Genomic DNA, 19,443 nt, shown 5'->3' with positions numbered 1-19,443 from the left:
ATATGAAGGACATTTTATGTCATTCGACGGTTCTAAAATTGGTAATCTAGAATCATTTTGTTTCATATACATGTCATGACTTTTATCTCAAAAAGTCTAAAGATGTATGAATGCCATTAAATTTTTGTTAAAACGAATGATTGCATGCGCATGTTTATATCAGGGACATTCCTTTTAGTTTCTGGAATTCAAATTGGTAAAATGAAAAGAGAACATTGTTTTCAAATGGGATCGTTATTGTATATTGTGTTTCATATTCTAGTAAATTTTTTCCTTCTTTCGCGAAATAAATAAATGTATCAAAACTTGACCCTGTTAACAGAAAGTGAAATCAAATACATTTGATCGCATATCACAATCATAGTTCTGTACCCTCCTGATAAAATTAAATTGACTTTGAAAGAGGCTCGGTCGCAGTAAAATCATTGCTAATAGTCATTGCTTTCACGTAAACTACATTTGAAGAATTGACATTGACTCTGCGCTGTCGTTGAGATGATTCCAGGAACATGAGAATACACCGTCCTGGTCCATGACCTCACTCACCTTAATAATCTTTAATGCCTCAAGGTTGGCAATCTTTTGAAGGATAAACATGCCTTGTGCTTTATCTCGGGTCACCTACTCGTATAATTTGCAACTTTGACTTGAAGTTTTGGTTTAGAATTCTTACAGAGTATGTGCATGATTTTTTGCCAGAGAAGAGTATAGTAAATGTAAGTTATATTTGTATAAGATGATTAATATTTGGCTGTTTTGATATAATATGTCAGGTTTTGTAAGCTATTCCATACGTGTACTTTGTAGACAGGTGTAAAAGAAAGTACTACTTTCTATGTGGCGGACGTATACTACTATCAAAAATCAGTCCGATACCGGTTGTTTGTATCTTGATTCAAACACATTCTACGTGTCAACGATGTTATCATAATTACGGCAGGCTTGACATTACCAGAGTCTCTCACAACGCTAACCAGTAAACTAATGTCATCTTCCATGTGACCAGGCATTGTTGAAAAATGGACAAACTAGTCACCATAACGTAAGTTGAATAGTACATATCCCATGGTTATTACAGTACAGGTGGCATTATGAGGACGCAGGAGGTCGCCATTTTTACGTCGACCAGCCTATAGTTTGTTAAAGTGTCCGCGGTAAGGGGCAAAGTACAAACATATTTGACTTACAAATCCTACATCTGTTGCAGTGAATGTCGACCCAATTAAGACTTAATTGAAGTGAAACATAAAAGTCTCGGGCGGTCAACAATAGAAGTAAAGCTTTAGATTATCCAGGAACATCATGGGATGCCAAAGTGCTTCAAAAGATGATGAATGAGTTTAGGCCTATATAGTTCCAGAACTTACGGCATGAAGGTATTCAGAAGATCATTATCTCAAATAGAAACATTGAAGGGAATGCTCGGTTGGTACAGCCCTTAACGCATCTGCAACCAGATATGAACTGAAAATGCTCACGTGTTTCATTATATATTGCAGTTATGTGTAACATTGAACCTTTGCCACATGTTTGCAACTTCACTGTAATTATTATGATCAACGTAATGAACAATAATCACCGCCGATTAGGTCATGAAGTATGCAAATATGTAATTAGCTGAAACAAAAATATCAAAGTTCTTTTACTGCTGTCATTGTATCACCACATTATATAGCAAGTGTAATTACCGTTGGCCAAGTCCTTCAAGCCATATATGCCGAGCTGTGAAAGCTCATTAGACATGCAAATTATAAATTAGCTGACATAAAAATGTGAAATGACGTTTTGATATTGTTTTAACCAGGTATAATCATCAATGTACATAGCATGTTTTGCTAACTTTGATCAAGTAAATCCAGTATATATCCCTAACAAGCAAAGGTCATTAAATATGCAAATTAGGAATTGGCTTAAGTAAAAATGCTTAATGATTTTCCACAATGTTGTATCATGGTATCTGTAATATATGTAGCAAGTTTTGTCAACTTTGGTCAAGTTGATTCAGATATATATCTCTTATTAGGAAAGTTCATTTAATATGCAAATTAGGAATTGGCTGAAGTAAAAATGTTTTTTGATTTTCAATAATATTATACACAGTATCTTTGATGTATATACAGTGTTCGCGGTGACTTTTTTCTCCTCGCGTACGGCATACGCATTAGTCTGCTAAAATTGCGTAATGGCTGGATTTGAGTGCGTAATTTCACTTCCGCACTCGATTGATGAAAAAACTGACTGCAAAATACAATGTGCCGTTGAATAAACCTACACTACATATTCGGATTGTACGATGTAACATTATATTAATGAAACAGTTTAACGAACAACTTGAACAATGTTGAAACGTAACAGCGAAAGTTAGACATGCGACTGTCAAAACACATCGGGCAACCCAAAAGTTAGAGTTATGGCAGCTTATCCAGACGGTTTCTGGACGTTTCGGCACCAAGTCGTTTCGGCCCAAGACGTTTCGGCCTTCGAATTTCAGGCCCCAAGTCCGACGTTTCGGCACCGCAACCCAAGACGTTTCGGCACCGCTGAAGGCTACCTGTGGGAACTAGTGCTGGAGCGTAATGTTACAAATCAAAGTACTAAAAAGTACAGTGTCAACTAACATTCACGTACATGCTTTAATCTTTGTGAGAACATGGGAAGAGACCGTAAGAAAAAACTTCATATCATTTTCAAATTTGTGACACAAGTTTATCGATATCAATAGCCGCCGACACGGCAAAAGTTTGAAAGCGGTGACGAAACAGCACGGCAAAATTCACACAAAATGCACATAAAGTACTGGTCAGAACGCAAAGGTCACGCTTACGAATATGACGGATCAGTCAATTACTGAATAGTTTGAAAAAAAATCGAAACACAGATGCCGAAACGTCTTGGGTTGTAGTGCCGAAGTGACTTAGGCCGGAAATTGAGAGGCCGAAACGACTTGGGCCGAAACGACTTGGTGCCGGAACGACCAGTTGCCATCCAGACACTTCTGCAGTGTTCAAAATTTATCGGGATTCCGACGAGCTCTACCGATGAATCATTTTTTTCACGGACTCGTAGAGCAAAGTTGAAAGAAAACAGATTTGTCTGCTTCGACGCCATGCTGCATGTGTGCTTGATCAAAATTGGGGAACAGCGATGATCGTGCACGGTTGGCATTTATATAATTTGTCGCAACATTTCTGTCAATCACTCACTTTCAGAAACTATCGCTCGCCTGAAAATTAGCAACGTAATTCATAGGCACAGCTGACATGATAACGTGCCTAACGTGATAACGTGTGGACTACGATGCCGATTTTTCAGACAACGTCCAGAGAATCCGAAACTTTCCACACAAAATGAGTGATTGACAGAAATGTGTTGCAACAAATTTAGTCTGGTTGTCGCCTAAGCTCAGTCGTGGGGAGTGCTTTCGGTGTTATCCTTTGCGTATAAAAACGCATAACGATGAAAAAAATGCGTAGAGAGTCAATTTCAATGCGTATATACACGCACGATTTTGCGTAAACGCGAACTCTGATATAGCAAGTTTCAACAACTACAATCAAGTTAATTCAGATATATATCCCTAATTGGGAAAGTTTATTAAATATGCAAATTCGGAATTGGCTGAAGTAAAAATGTTTAATGGCTTTCAAAAATGTTGTATCATAGTAGCTTCAATACATGTAGCAAGTTTCAACTTTGGTCCAGTCAATTTAAATATATATCTCTAATTAGCAAAGTTCATTAAATATGTAAATTAGGAATTGGCTGCAGTTAAAATGCTTAATGACTTTCAATAATGTTAAATCATAGTATCTTTAATATACATACCAAGTTTGGTCGATTTTGATCAAGTCAAATCAGACATATATCGCTAATTAGGAAAGTTCATTAAATATGCAAATTAGCAACTCTCTTTCATGTCACCCCTTAATGGTTCCCACTGCTGATATATCTTGGTGTGATCAACATGTAGCAAATCTCATCAAATTGTGTGCAGTCGTTTTTAATGAATATCCGTTTTTTCTAAAATCATTAATTATGCAAATAAGCAAAAAGTATGCAAGCCACACCTACCAAAAACTAATCAGTTCTTGCCATTTGCTAACTGAATATATGTACCAGATTTGATTCTGATCTGATAAGCCGTTTTGAGATATCGGACCAACAGACAGACAGACAGACAGACAGACAGACAGACAGACAGACAGACAGACAGACAGACAGACATCGCTGCGACATATGCTCACGTGTGTTAACACGTGAGCAAAAAATGTTGCCACATGATTGGATGATCTCGTCAATGTCCTTGTACTGTACCAACTTTGAAAAATAGTGACAACATCACTGTTCGCTCCCATATAGTTATCAAAACAAGTCAACAATTGTATGAAACATGGACATACATATACAAACAGACTGACATACACAGACTGGCACAGAGTGATGACATTGACCCCAAGTGTGCCTTGGCGCAATGGAGAGTGATAAAGATATAACAAACAGCTGAATGTAATGATAAAATAGTTAAGTATAGGCCTATACAGGCACTGAGAGTGAATATGTTACAGCAATTTGATTAGTTTCTTTTCCTTTTCTACTTCTGTGATAATATTTAAGACAATCAATCTGCAAGGCAGTTTATGTATTGACAAATATGTTATCTTTTACAAGCACACAGTAAACTGTTCTTGATTTTTCATTTACAATATTTGACATAGACTGAAATACATAACATGCAACCAATGTTTACACTTTGCCCATAGACCAGATACATGGAGAAATTTCAACATAAAATCATCAACTCAGAAACCCTACAGGAAAAAGTAAACATTGTTTTCTTCCAGAACAGCTGGTACATCCACATCTGGAACAACTTACAAACTTAACCAATTACACAAGGATGATGACACAAGAGATAAAGTTAAACTGTGGTGAACTTGACTATTCCTTTCAAATCCTTACCTAACTTGACATCTTAAACTACCAGATATGAACTGTAAATGCTCACGTGTTTCATTATATATTGAAGTTATGTGTAAATTTGAACCTTTGGCACATGTTTGCAACTTCATTGAAATTACTATGATCAACATAATGAATAATAATCACTGCCGATTAATTCTAAAAGGTCATGAAGTATGCAAATATGTAATTAGCTGAAATAAAAATATTAAAGTTATTTGACTGCTCTTATTGTATCACCAGTTTATATAGCAAGTGTAATTACTGTTGGCCATGTCCTTCAAGCCATATATGCCGAGCTGTGAAAGCTCTTTAGATATGCAAATTATAAATCAGCTGACATGAAAATGTGAAGTGACTTTGGATATTGTTTTAACCTAGTACCTGGTATAATCATCAATGTACATAGCATGTTGCCAACTTTGATCAAGTAAATCCTGGTATATATCCCTAATAAGCAAAGTTCATTAAATATGTAAATTAGGAATTGGCATTAGTAAAAATGCTTAAGATTGTCAATAATGTTATCATGGTATCTGTAATATGTGTATGGTGTCCAATCCATGCCAAAATTACTACTTTGATTTTACAACTTGACATGCAACTCCGTTTTCTATTTCACTACTCAACATGCTATTCCACTACTCCGTATCCTATTCCACAACTGTGTATGCTATTCCATTCTATTTCACAATTCAACATGCTCTTTCGAATTTCATTTCACAACACAACATGCCATTGCAAATCCTATTTCACAACTCAACATGCTCTTTCGAATTTCATTTCACAACACAACATGCCATTGCAAATCCTATTTCACTACTCAACATGCTATTCCACTACTCCGTATCCTATTCCACAACTGTGTATGCTATTCCATTTTCTATTTCACAATTCAACATGCTCTTTCGAATTTCATTTCACAACACAACATGCCATTGCAAATCCTATTTCACACTCAACATGCTCTTTCGAATTTCATTTCACAACACAACATGCCATTGCAAATCCTATTTCACTACTCAACATGCTATTCCACTACTCCGTATCCTATTCCACAACTGTGTATGCTATTCCATTTTCTATTTCACAATTCAACATGCTCTTTCGAATTTCATTTCACAACACAACATGCCATTGCAAATCCTATTTCACAACTCAACATGCTCTTTCGAATTTCATTTCACAACACAACATGCCATTGCAAATCCTATTTCACTACTCAACATGCTATTCCACTACTCCGTATCCTATTCCACAACTGTGTATGCTATTCCATTTTCTATTTCACAATTCAACATGCTCTTTCGAATTTCATTTGACAACACATCATGCCATTGCAAATCCTATTTCACAATCCCATTCTAAACCTAGCTCTGCGGAGCAGGGCATTGTTACTGGCTATCGAACAAGATTCAAAATGGCGGACGCGAAATGGTCCCCTCGCACAGAGAGAGAAATGCGAACTTTGCACAAGTCTAAAAACGCAGCTTAGCACATTGTGTATCTAAACAAGATGAGCGTGCTCGAAAACTAGGATCGATCACGATTTTAAATTAAAAATTGGCTGTTTTTGGAAAAGAAACTGCGCGCTGCAATCAGCAGTTTTGTCTATGGTGCACCGTGCGTGGGAGGCTTATCGTGAAAGACCGAGATTTAGGGGAGAACCATTTGATTTCTGGGGGGGGGGGGGTATGGAGGAAGTGGGTATGGGAGCAAATTTTTTTTCCTGTCAGAGTGACAGCAATTTCTTTTTTCTACTGTCAGACCTGCATCAATTTTTTTTTCAAATGGAGTAGCAGTGCAATTTTTTTTTATTGGTCATCAAGTTTGTAATGCGTTGTATATAAGGGAGCTGTCATTATTTACGGCCTGAAACTCCGAAATTTCGAGTGACCCCCCCCTCGCCAACCATGATGAATTTGAGTAACCTCCCTCTCTAACTCTGAAATTTTGACTGATCCCCCACTTAGAAAAGTTAAATACCAATACACGAAATTGTAAAATTTACAAAATACAGCAACAGTAAAGTCTTTTTTTTAAGACCTTTCAAATCCTGATGTACCCTGCTAGACTATCATCAGTTATCTCATGATGGTTCAAAAAAGGTGAACACATCAAAATGAAATTCAAAGTCACAATAAAATAAAGATATAAAAGATCACGCAGTATCTAATCATATAGTATATTGTTTAATTTGGATGGATATTATGACAGGGTTTTCACTAGGATATCTGACCGGGCAGAATTTGAAAGTACCGTACACGGGGAGAACATGAAAGAGGCTTAGGGGGAAAGTGTCACAGGGGCTTTCCCCTATCTTGCATGGAAATTTTTAAGATATTGATGTGTGCAATGGTGCAGTCTGGTGCAATCTGAGAGGTGTTTTTTAATTTTTTTACTAAGTGAAACTGTTAGAATACCCCAAGGGGGAGAGCACTTGAGATGTGTTTAATAGTGCAATCTGAGAGGAGTTTCAGTTTATTTTGCACTCGTTTATTTTGCACTCAGTAAAACTGTTTGAAAATGACATTGAACACTGCAATATTTTTCTACATTTTATGCATGATCAGTTTTTGAGTCACAATATTCAACAACCAAACAATGACAATACAATTTGTGAAAAACAGTTCTGTTTGCCAGAGACTGAAGACAAATGAATATACAGGAACAGAAAATCTGTGATCTCCTTTTGTCATTTCTCCAGCTGCCAGCTTCTAATGAAAACCTGAATATGGTATGTTTGCGATCCGGTGTTTGTGGTCAGAAAAACAAGGCTCACACATTGTATTTCATTATTTGTTGTTCCTCAATTTTTTATTGTCAAGGTACATCTTTCTGACAAATTTATATTGAGAAAATAATATATTGGTTTTAACACTTAGTTTATTGACTCCTGTCTTGTGTTTTAAATTTTCACAATTTACAGAAGTCAAATAGTCCCCTTATAGTGCCTATGCCATTGAGATATTGCAACAGAAATCCTGAAATATGATTTCTTGGGTTAGAAAAGGGAAGGAAAACATTGAGTGTACTGAGGTGTAAAGTAGACCTATGTAGTGCATGCTTATATCATAAGTGCTGGGAAAAGAAACATAAGAATTGCTTGTGGTAAAACATTTGCGCCGCCTATGGCGGCGCGCCGGCAAAGAATACATGAGAATAAGGTTTCCAAATTTTGCTTATTTCTGGTGCATTGTGACAATTTTTTTTTCTCTTCTGTCTGTTATGACAATTTTTTTTTCTCAGGCCATGACAGGATCAATTTTTTTCTTCTCTCTCACCTGGTGACAATTTTTTTTTCTCAAAATCCTCCATATCCCCCCTAGAAATCAAATGGTTCTCCCCTTACTATATGGCGTCTGATACGGATATGGTCCCATCGCATAGAGAGATGAAAGTGGGCTTTGTGTAAGTTCAAAAGCACAGCTTAGCTCATCGTGCATCTAGACAAGTTGAGCGTGCTCAAAATAGGAGATCGATCACGATTTTGGGTGAAAAAAAACGATTGTTTTCGGTGGAGAAACTGCGCGTTGCAACCAGTGGTTGGTTTTGCCTATGGCGGTCAGCAGGGCTGTGGTGGGAAACTGATTGTTTGTCATATGGTTGGTGAATATTTCCCATTTTATGTACCGATGCAAGCTGCCTAAATTGTTGAATTCTTGTTAATTAATCATAGTGTAAAGACCCACAATACAGTTGTTAACAATCGATATCACAGATATGATTTTTATATTATCTTATATCTCGAATTACTTTACGATGCCAAACTTCAGTGAAAGAAAAAATATGATAAACAGAACAAAAAGTTATAAAATAAAAAAGTTACTTCATTTACTGGCCACGATTATACCCTTCAGATCTCCCTCCCCCCCCCCCTCTGGCCAAAGAATCATAGTATATCTGATGCAGACTAAAATAAAAATGTGTTTCAGAAAGTAACTTTTGACGGATTTTTTTCCTTTTACCTAAGTGCGTCATCTGTTTTTCTCAAGTTTCTTTGGCTTATTTTTTTTATTGAAATTTGTGGGGAATTTTTTTTCGAAAATTGTCCACTCCCCAATGGTCCACCCCTTGCCGGCTAAAGGCCTCCCACCACAGCCCTGCTGACCGCATAGGCAAAACCAACCACTGGTTGCAACGCGCAGTTTCTCCACCGAAAACAATCGTTTTTTTTCACCCAAAATCGTGATCGATCTCCTATTTTGAGCACGCTCAACTTGTCTAGATGCACGATGAGCTAAGCTGTGCTTTTGAACTTACACAAAGCCCACTTTCATCTCTGCGATGGGACCATATCCGTATCAGACGCCATATAGTAAATCTCGGTCTTTCACGATAAGCCTCCCACGCACGGTGCACCATAGACAAAACTGCTGATTGCAGCGCGCAGTTTCTTTTCCAAAAACAGCCAATTTTTAATTTAAAATCGTGATCGATCCTAGTTTTCGAGCACGCTCATCTTGTTTACATACACAATTTGTTAAGCTGCGTTTTTAGACTTGTGCAAAGTTCGCATTTCTCTCTCTGTGCGAGGGGACCATTTCGCGTCCGCCATTTTGAATCTTGTTCGATAGCCAGTAACAATGCCCTGCTCCGCAGAGCTAGGTTTAGAATGGGATTGTGAAATAGGATTTGCAATGGCATGATGTGTTGTCAAATGAAATTCGAAAGAGCATGTTGAGTTGTGAAATAGATTTGGAATGGCATGTACGTTGTGGAATAGGATACGGAGTAGTGGAATAGCATGTTGAGTAGTGAAATAGGATTTGCAATGGCATGTTGTGTTGTCAAATGAAATTCGGAAGAGCATGTTGAGTTGTGAAATAGGATTTGCAATGGCATGTTGTGTTGTGAAATGAAATTCGAAAGAGCATGTTGAATTGTGAAATAGAAAATGGAATAGCATACACAGTTGTGGAATAGGATACGGAGTAGTGGAATAGCATGTTGAGTAGTGAAATAGGATTTGCAATGGCATGTTGTGTTGTAAATGAAATTGGAAAGAGCATGTTGAGTTGTGAAATAGAATTTGCAATGGCATGTTGTGTTGTGAATGAAATTCGAAAGAGCATGTTGAATTGTGAAATAGAAAATGGAATAGCATACACAGTTGTGGAATAGGATACGGAGTAGGGAAAGCATGTTGAGTAGTGAAATAGGATTTGCAATGGCATGTGTGTTGTCAAATGAAATTCGGAAGAGCATGTTGAGTTGTGAAATAGGATTTGCAATGGCATGTTGTGTTGTGAAATGAAATTCGAAAGAGCATGTTGAATTGTGAAATAGAAAATGGAATAGCATACACAGTTGTGGAATAGATACGGAGTAGGGAAAGCATGTTGAGTAGTGAAATAGGATTTGCAATGGCATGTTGTGTTGTGAAATGAAATTCGAAAGAGCATGTTGAATTGTGAAATAGAAATGGAAAAGCATGCACAGTTGTGGAATAGGATACGGAGTAGTGGAATAGCATGTTGAGTAGTGAAATAGGATTTGGAATGGCATGTTGTGTTGTGAAATGAAATTCGAAAGAGCATGTGAATTGTGAAATAGAATTTGGAATAGCATACACAGTTGTGGAATAGGATACGGAGTAGTGGAATAGCATGTTGAGTAGTGAAATAGGATTTGCAATGGCATGTTGTGTTGTGAAATGAAATTCGAAAGAGCATGTTGAATTGTGAAATAGAAAATGAATAGCATACACAGTTGTGGAATAGGATCGGAGTAGTGGAATAGCATGTGAGTAGTGAAATAGAAAACGGAGTTGCATGTCAAGTGTGTAAAATCAAAGTAGTAATTTGGATGGATTGGACACCATAATATGTGTAGCAAATTTGTCAACTTTGGTCAAGTCAATTCAGATATATATCTCTAATTAAGAAAGAGCATTAAATATGAAAAATTAGGAATTGGCTAAAGAGAAAATGCTTAATGACTTTCAATAATATTGTATTATAGTGTCTTTAATGTACATAGCAAGTTTCATCAATTTTGATCAAGTCAATTCAGATAAATATCCCTAATTATGAAAATTCATTTAATATTCAAATTAGGTTTTGGCTGAAGTAAAAATGTCTTTTGACTTTCAATAATGTTATATCACAGTATCTTTGATATATATAGCAAGTTTCAACAACTACAATCAAGTTAATTCAGATATATATCCCTAATTGGGAAAGTTCATTAAATATGCAAATTAGGAATTGGCTGAAGTAAAAATGCTTAATGACTTTCAAAAATGTTGTATCATAGTGGCTTCAATACATGTAGCAAGTTTCATCAACTTTGGTCCAGTCATTTCAAATATATATCCCTAATTAACAAAGTTCATGAAATATGCAAATTAGGAATTGGCTGAAGTTAAAACGCTTAATGACTTTCAATAATGTTAAATCATAGTATCTTTAATGTACATACCAAGTTTGGTTAATTTTGATCGAGTCAAATCAGACATATATCCGTAGTTAGGAAGTTCATTAAATATGCAAATTAGCATTTATCTTTCATGTCACCCCTTAATGGTTTCCACTGCTGATATATCTTGGTGTGATCAACATTTGTAGCAAATCTCATCAAATTGTGTGTAGTCGTTTTTAATGTATATCCGTTTTTTTCTAAAATCATTAATTATGCAAATGAGCAAAAAGTATGCAAGCCACACCCACCAAAAACTAATCAGTTCTTGCCATTTGCTAACTGAATATATGTACCATATTTGATTCTGATCTGATGAGCCGTTTTTGAGATATCGGACCAACAGACAGACAGACAGACACACACACAGACGGACAGACAGCACAGACACACAGACATCGCTGCGACATATGCTCACGTGTGTAAACACGTGAGCAAAAAAGGACACGTTGTTACTGCACATAAAAATCATCACGTCCAACCCATAGTTACAATGAAAATGTAAGTTTTATTTGCTAATGAATAAAAGTAAATTACAGATTTAATGAAAATGGATGTAAATAAATCTATGTGAGTTCTAGAATTACATAAATCTTTTCGACAGTCGAAAAAGACTACAGTTCATTAATAGGATTTCATACTTGTTATTTTCAAAGCTAATGCTAAGAAACCATACGGATTACAAAAGGAATTTCTACTACCTTTAATAGATTTTGTCTTGTGCTGGGAGTATACGAAATTAAAATGCATTGTGGGTAAAGTGGACTTCTCATCACATCAAGAATTTGAATAGTGATCTTGTGAATACCTTCATGCCGTAAGTTCTGGAACTATTTCGACTCATTCATCTTTTCATCTTTTTAAGCATTTTGGCATCCCATGATGTTCCAGGATAACCTGAAGCTTTACTTCTATTGTTGACCCCTGAGACTTTTATGTCTCACTTCGGTAGCAAAATCGAATTTAAAGTGCAGAGAATTCACACAAACTTTTTCAATCGTTGTACAAAATCTCATTGTTGCTGTTAACAAACCGTCCGTGGTCACTGCAATTGACAATTTAACCTTGCACAACATGTGTGAATGTTTCTTATGGTCATTTCAACAGTCGAAAAAACTAATAAAAAAACACATGAAAATGGCAGTGCAGGAACCAAACCACCAAGCAAGATAATACTATATGCTTATGGCATTATTTTGTGAGAATCATGGATAAAATACATTTCATCCATAAAAATGATGTAACATATCACATTTTCACATTCTGTAACACCTAAAGCAAAATGTACTTCCTTTACGGGTACTGTAACAAACAACGACACAAAGGAATTGTTTCCCTCTAGGCGATTGCAAAAAAATATCAGATACTTGACTATATCAATTCGACAAAGTCTAACATGAGACGTAGCTACAAAGTAAAATTGATCAATAGAAATTTTTTGGCCAAGATAAAGTTTTAAGCAAAAAAAAACTTCTTTCAAAAGCGCTTGATGTATTTTTGCTCAAACACTGTGCCAGTTGGTCGTTGGAATTGCATTTTTGACCGATTTTCATATCCTAGGTTACCCACTTGTTGCTTACAGAATAATTGTCTGACTAGATGAATGCTTACACTGTAAGCAGGAAGATTGTTATTACTCAAAACATATGCTTTGGAGAATCTTCCTTTGCGTACCAGTTGCTATGCATAAAGATGCACACGAATTCAAATGCTAATCTTTACAGTTCGCTAAATTCACTTAGTCATTAAATCTCATTTTATGAAATTAATACAAAACTGTTTTCATTTTGTTAAAAATTAACGTTTTACATATTATAGACTGCTGTATTGGACGATTTTCATCGGGGCTTCAGTCCGATGCCAGGAGCCAACACAACCACCTTTGCAGAGTGATGTTGAAATCGAATCAGAAAGAGGGCAATGCGAAAAGAATTCTAGTCAATGTGCAGTGAGAGAAGGCAAGTATACTGGTATACATTTGAATGTCTATCCTTTTTCCCTTCCACTTCTTCGTCAGTCATTCCAATATTTAACTAAAATTATCTCAACGGTTGTAATTTTAATAGAAATGAACATGTAATTTTTTATTGTTCTTTAATGGGCTATGTAATTAAGGGAAGGACGTCGTAAGTAAAAGATAACACTGCCATTTTTAACAAACAGGCATGTGGTAAACAATTTAAGTCTATTATTTTGAAAAGGTAGAAACGTTTTGCAGAAAATGTTCTGGGACAATTGACTTGGCATCACTGATGTCACCGTTCGTACCTTATTACTTTTACTTGTATCCGTTATTCTACATAACTCATGTTTAGTATTGTTAAACAATGACGGCATCACGCACTCTGTGTTATTTGGTCTAAAGAGAGGGATCGTCTGGTATGCAAAGGTTGACAAATGTCGAGGAAATGTGAAGCAAATTCAACATGTGATACATGTTCATAGTTCGCCAACCTTGTTGCTTCCAATCACTGTAAGACTTTCCAAATAAACTTAGGTCGCGTCCCTTTGTTGTTTATATGATTGAGCCACTTCAGCCGCAGTCACCACTTTCGGCACAACCGCCGTTTTAAAAGTTGGATATGCACAGGGGAAGCTTGAATAGGTTGTGCTCAGCAACAGACCCGTTGTGTGGGTCCCATATGCACAGAAATAATAGAAAAAACTTCCTTAAACGTTTCATAAAATATTATGGTGTATTTAGTCAGCTTAAGTAAACTAACAAAAACAAAAACAAAACACGGTCCCTCCATCGACATAGAGGGATTGTGCATAACAAAGCCTTTAGAATCCGAAGTTACAATGTATTGCTGAAACGCAGTCCTTCCACGTGGTCGGCCTGAGTAGACGATTATGTCAGTACCTAAAATCACACGTTTTTTTTTCTGTCATTGCTTGTTTATCATCTTTGCATTTGAAACGAACGGATTGGTGAACTCAACAATTTCCTTTTTAAACGAAATTTATTACGAAAAATAAAACTAATCAGTAAGCCAAGGGATAAAGTAAAAACTGTAAACGTTTTCAGACTACTTATCTCAGCTGAGACGGCACTAGGCTTCAGAGTCAGACAGTGAGACAGACCGATGCAGTCCTTGGCTTGAATGTTTGAGGTTGCACCAAGTCCACAGGATAAATCCAGCATTGCTGTGAAGGTCTTGAAATTAATAGTGCTGGAGTTTCCAAAGCCTTGAAGTAACACGTCAGAGACACTATCTCAAATGTCTGACAGAAAATCATGCTGCCCCAGTATAAATGGTTATATAAGAGAACATAAGAACAATCTATATCTTCTATTGATATGCTTATACTGCTCTAAAAGTCTCCACTTGTGACTAATTGAATTTCCAGAAATTGTAAACATGACTGATTGACTTCAAGGTCATGAATGAAGGACCGTTACCCTAAGAATGTTCTAGATTATTTAAACTCAGGTCAAGAGTTTGGGGAAAAGGACTTACATAACACCTTGACTCACTGCATGTCATCCAAGGAATTATTTAAAAAAATTGAATTTCAGACGGCGTCATTCTGATAGCAGGCACTGGGTGGTGGCCGAGAACAGGTGACCTTTCCTGGAACATCATTCAGAAAGATATATCAACTCTGCTTAAGAAGACAGGGCACAGTGTTTATATAACCGTGTTTGATGCTACTGAGGAAGAAATCAGAGATGCAAGAAACCATGGAATTGACTTGATCATTGCTGCAGAAGTTTCAGAAGACATGCCTTATTCAGATAGGCTACTCCGTCATCAGGTTTACTTTCCGATTCTTAAAGAGTTCAAAAACATCTCCGTTATCATTGGCTATGCTGATGATGAAAGTCTTTCAGATGCCGCTCTGAGTATGCAAGATTCCTACTTTCAAGATGCTAGTTTTGTACTTTTTCTCACTCACATACCAGAGGATACTGACAAGGAAGCTTTGGTTATTGAAAATCATGCTAATAATATCCTTGAGCACGCTCAGTCTGCAAAATTTCTTATTTCCATAGGACCTAGAATATATTCGCACTTCAGGAACAAATTTCGTACTATTACGAAAACAGATTTTACTCCTGAACATTTGCAGTTCATTCCGGGTGTGGATGATAAAATATTAAATACTGGTGTTTCTTGTCCGTTTGTAGAAGGAAAGATTGAAATTCTATCTTTTGACTTCGCTGCTAAAAGTGTGTCGGATTGCACAAAAAATTCTGAAATTGCCGCTCTTGCAATCGGTAAACTTGCTAATGACACTGTTGCAATGAACAGATTGGTCAACAGATTTGAGTGGAAAATCCGTGGATTACCACAGAAAATTGCGCGTGAATGCCAAGATCTATTAAGGATCAAAACTGACTCACCTCATGTATCCGTTAAAGCATACCCATTTTCAGGTGACGTAATTGAAAAAATATCAAATGATTTTAAACAGTGTCATCTACATCTATTCACACCTGAGCAAGATCCGTTCGGAATGATTACTCTAATGTCCAGTGCAGCTGGTGTACCAACAGTAATAACTACACACTCTGGCGTTGCCGAATATTTGAAACAGGACATGATGGAACAATACAATATGATAGTGGTCGGAGGATTTGGAATACATGACGATCCGGCAAAGATTGCCGGCAGACTGAAAGAGAAAGTCGCTCACTTTCTCGGAAATCAAAACTCGTATGAAACCTTTTTCGAAAATGCCAAAACACTGCAAAATATTTTAACAATGTCGATGAGAGAAGGATTTATTGACGATTCACATAAAAATTTGTCGACAAAATTCAAAGAAGAAGTCCACGCAAAGTTACAGGAAAGACGTTTTTCAAAAGGTAAGAATCCAAAGTTATTCTTAAGAATGCTGATGTTGACAAATATATTTAATGATTAAAGACTCAAACAATAGTTTTTACTGATGCGTTCAATTTTATGTTGTCATTGATGTTTTACAGACAGCAACATTCCGGAAGGAGAGCATGTAAACAAATCAGGAACGGCTAATCGCACTGATGATATCTCCTTGACTGAAATGGGTAAGTTATGGAAAAACTAAATAACTGGACAAAGATTGATTAAAAAACAAGCAGACATTGAGGGTAAGAGTAAGAACTGCCTTGCAAAACACCATTTATCATGGTATAGACAACATGGTAATTTTACTAAAATAGAAAGACAGGAGAGGAGAGAAGACTTACAAAGTTCATTTGTACAACTGAATTATAATCAGCAAAATGTCGGTAACAATGTGTGTCTTTGTATTAGTCCTGACGTGGCCTATACATCGTTGATCAATTTCTAATATTCTCTTTTTTTTGACAAATTCTTAATGGTATGACGTCAAATGAGACGAAATGTCTGCGTATGCAATAACACCACTTGCGTAGTTTTTTTAGATTTGGCAAGAGGGTTGTCTTTTGACTGCCAATCTTGACATGACAAAATACCTGCAAATTCTACACATATTTTGCTTTCAGTGTTCTCATCAGCTCGTCTGTAACAGTGTTATCCCTGAAAAGCAAGAAAGAAATTCACGCAGAAAAATATTGTCTGAGCAGTGGAGCTAAATGCTGATAAGACGCTCCAATTTGGCTAACAACTACGCTTGTTAACCATGTCTTCTTCTACGACAGGATATCGAATATCATTTGTGCCTCTGTTGTATTGATGAAAGGTTACGTAATTCACGGCCTGATCATTACCCTGTTGCCATGATGCTAACGAAACTGCGATTTGGGATTTCAAAACTAGCTTATTACGAAATTCTTACAGTTGCAGCACTCCGAGCACGTTATAAGAAGTAATCTCTATGCTAAATATTATCAACTGCAATACAATCTGTTTAAGGAGCGGTTCCTGATAGTTTCCATCAATGGTGATATGTGGCATACCCGTTTCGTGCACATTGCTATCACCTTTTACTCACCAACATGTCATTAAATGAAATTACTACGCACTGCCAGACTCCCTGTAATCTGGGCAAAGCCTAAACCTAGATCTTTCGCCTCAGGGTGGCTGCCTGGATCATCAATGAATTGTTTTATGCCCTATTGCATCCGAAGGGCGCGCCGAAAATAGAAATGGCAGAAACGGAAAGTACCGGAAGGCATTTGAGGATGAATTTGACATTCAATAAATTTTCAAGTCCCACCTTTGCTGTACCCGTCTCAAACACTTCCGTACTTTTGTTGACAGGAAGTCTAAAGATTGGTTTAAATCCTGATACTATGACACCCTTGCAGGAGGATTTAAAAAACAATATACGCCAAGAATTAAAGTCATGTGATGATCTACCGAGATTTGAGAAGTTTCTTCGAAGTTTTGAGATCAAGTGTCAGCTCCTATTTGACCGTGGGTTGTCGGTCGTCCTGTTGTGTCCATCCACTGTAACTCTTGATATCTTGTGGGCTAACTATGAGAATGGTTCCCTGTCTCAGATGATTCAAACAGACGTAGAGAAAAACGTCAAACTAAAGTCTGTTGGTGCAGGAAACCTAAGGCTGAGAACAACTATAGAAAGATGGCGCTACCGCCAATGCAAGTTGGGACTTGACATTGCCCATAAAGGTATAGTTAATTTAAATTATAGTTAAATTATATTCCTACTGAGAGCACAAGGAGACTTGAATTTGCAGCCAAGTATTGTTGACATTTCAATTGGTCAAAATATTCGGACAAACATTAAACCGATCTACAAATATCTCTCAGATTTTTTGAGATTTTTAGTAGTTGTTAGTAAAGTCTTGAAAGAAAAAGCTCTAATGTTACTATTTCGTGTTTCATTATTGGTATGTTGGAATCATTAACCCATTTCGTGGGACTAAATATTCAAGTTACTAAAGCTTTAAAGCAAATGATTGTTTAACATGTTTCCATTTATATGTATTAGGTGCATTTTCGTCTCATTTATGCCACTAAAATACACCAGGAAATAATGAAAAACCTTTTTATAAGTTACCCAATCTCGCTAAGATCTCCATCAACATGATCAAAAACGCTTATTATGTTTACCACGATTATTTGTCAATTCCAAAAGTTACATATGAACTGGTTAAATTTGGGTACAATGAATATTGGATATGGTTTTGAGCAACATTTTCATATTTCCTGTGTAGCAAAGGCATTATTGTTTGTTGTTTGTTTTACAGAGCAAGAACGTGCTACGGCAAGACTCTTTTGGATTGCCATGAGTGGGTTATGCTTTATAGCAGTGTTGATTTCCATTGTAAGAGTACCATCATTTGCACATCTTTTGCTTTTTAAAGTAGACCTCCATATATACTCTGAAACTGTTATTTGTTTTTCCTTATTGCCCAATATCGTCTGTTCCTGCGCCCTGTCAGCACGACTATGCCAAATGTGAGTCACCAAAATGTCAAAACCAATCAAAGTGCTGATATCATTAGAAAAATTTAACTATGATGTATTGCAATGTACATGTAAACTATTGAATTTGAGTACTCTATTAGCTCTTCTCTGTGCAAGTGTATAATGGCGAAAATATCTAGTTTTACGCAATTTCTGAAAGATTTCACCAACGTTGTACGAAAACATTAAGGTAAGTGTATTTTTGGAGAAATGAAAAAAGCAAATGAAAAGCAATAGTAAAGATGCCAAGAACAGCAGTTATTCCATTCAAAAGGCCGAAGCTATCAGACTCGTCTATCAGCATTCCAGAAAAGCAAAGTGGTATGCGATCTGACAAACATATTACTGTACTTGGTGTGCACCAACTGGAACTTCTCAAGCTGTGTTTTGTAATCTCAAGGGGCAGGCAAAACACTCCAGATGACATTATTGAAATTCAATTCAATGCTTTTATTAGCAGTTTTCGAAACTCTGCACAGTATTTCAAAGATATATGTTATATATTGCAAATCATTGGTTTTTGATAATCTTAAAAGTTACACAATTTTGCTCTTTAGCACATTATATATTTCAGGGCATCTCAGGGAATCGGTCATCAATACAATACCACCCTTTCATACTTATGTGAATGAATGAATGAATGAATGAATGAATGAATGAATGAATGAATGAATGAATGAATGAATGAATGAATGAATGAATGATAAATAAATAAATG

The 19,443-nt window shown here is 36.4% G+C and overlaps 1 protein-coding gene across 3 annotated transcripts; it reads left to right on the top strand.

Moving 5' to 3' along the window:
* Positions 1-879: 879 nt before the first annotated feature.
* On the top strand, positions 880-19,422 carry LOC139125507 (uncharacterized). 3 transcript variants are annotated; one of them, XM_070691574.1, is made up of 6 exons: positions 880-1,042; positions 13,198-13,337; positions 14,900-16,192; positions 16,313-16,393; positions 17,553-17,924; positions 18,506-19,422. In XM_070691574.1, the coding sequence occupies exons 1-6, from the start codon at positions 1,020-1,022 to the stop codon at positions 18,718-18,720; spliced, it is 2,124 nt and encodes a 707-aa protein (XP_070547675.1). In that variant the 5' UTR covers positions 880-1,019; the 3' UTR covers positions 18,721-19,422. The 3 variants fall into 3 exon arrangements, with proteins under 3 accessions (XP_070547675.1, XP_070547676.1, XP_070547677.1); XM_070691575.1 differs by lacking the exon at positions 18,506-19,422 and having other exon boundaries at positions 881-1,042; positions 17,795-17,924; XM_070691576.1 differs by lacking the exon at positions 18,506-19,422 and having other exon boundaries at positions 881-1,042; positions 17,600-17,736.
* The last annotated feature ends 21 nt before the right edge of the window (positions 19,423-19,443 follow it).

Source organism: Ptychodera flava, assembly GCF_041260155.1.
Source record: "Ptychodera flava strain L36383 chromosome 3 unlocalized genomic scaffold, AS_Pfla_20210202 Scaffold_25__1_contigs__length_14229661_pilon, whole genome shotgun sequence".
NCBI lineage: Eukaryota > Metazoa > Hemichordata > Enteropneusta > Ptychoderidae > Ptychodera > Ptychodera flava.
The sequence above is the reverse complement of the archived record's forward strand: the minus strand, read 5'-3'. Positions and strand labels throughout refer to the sequence as shown.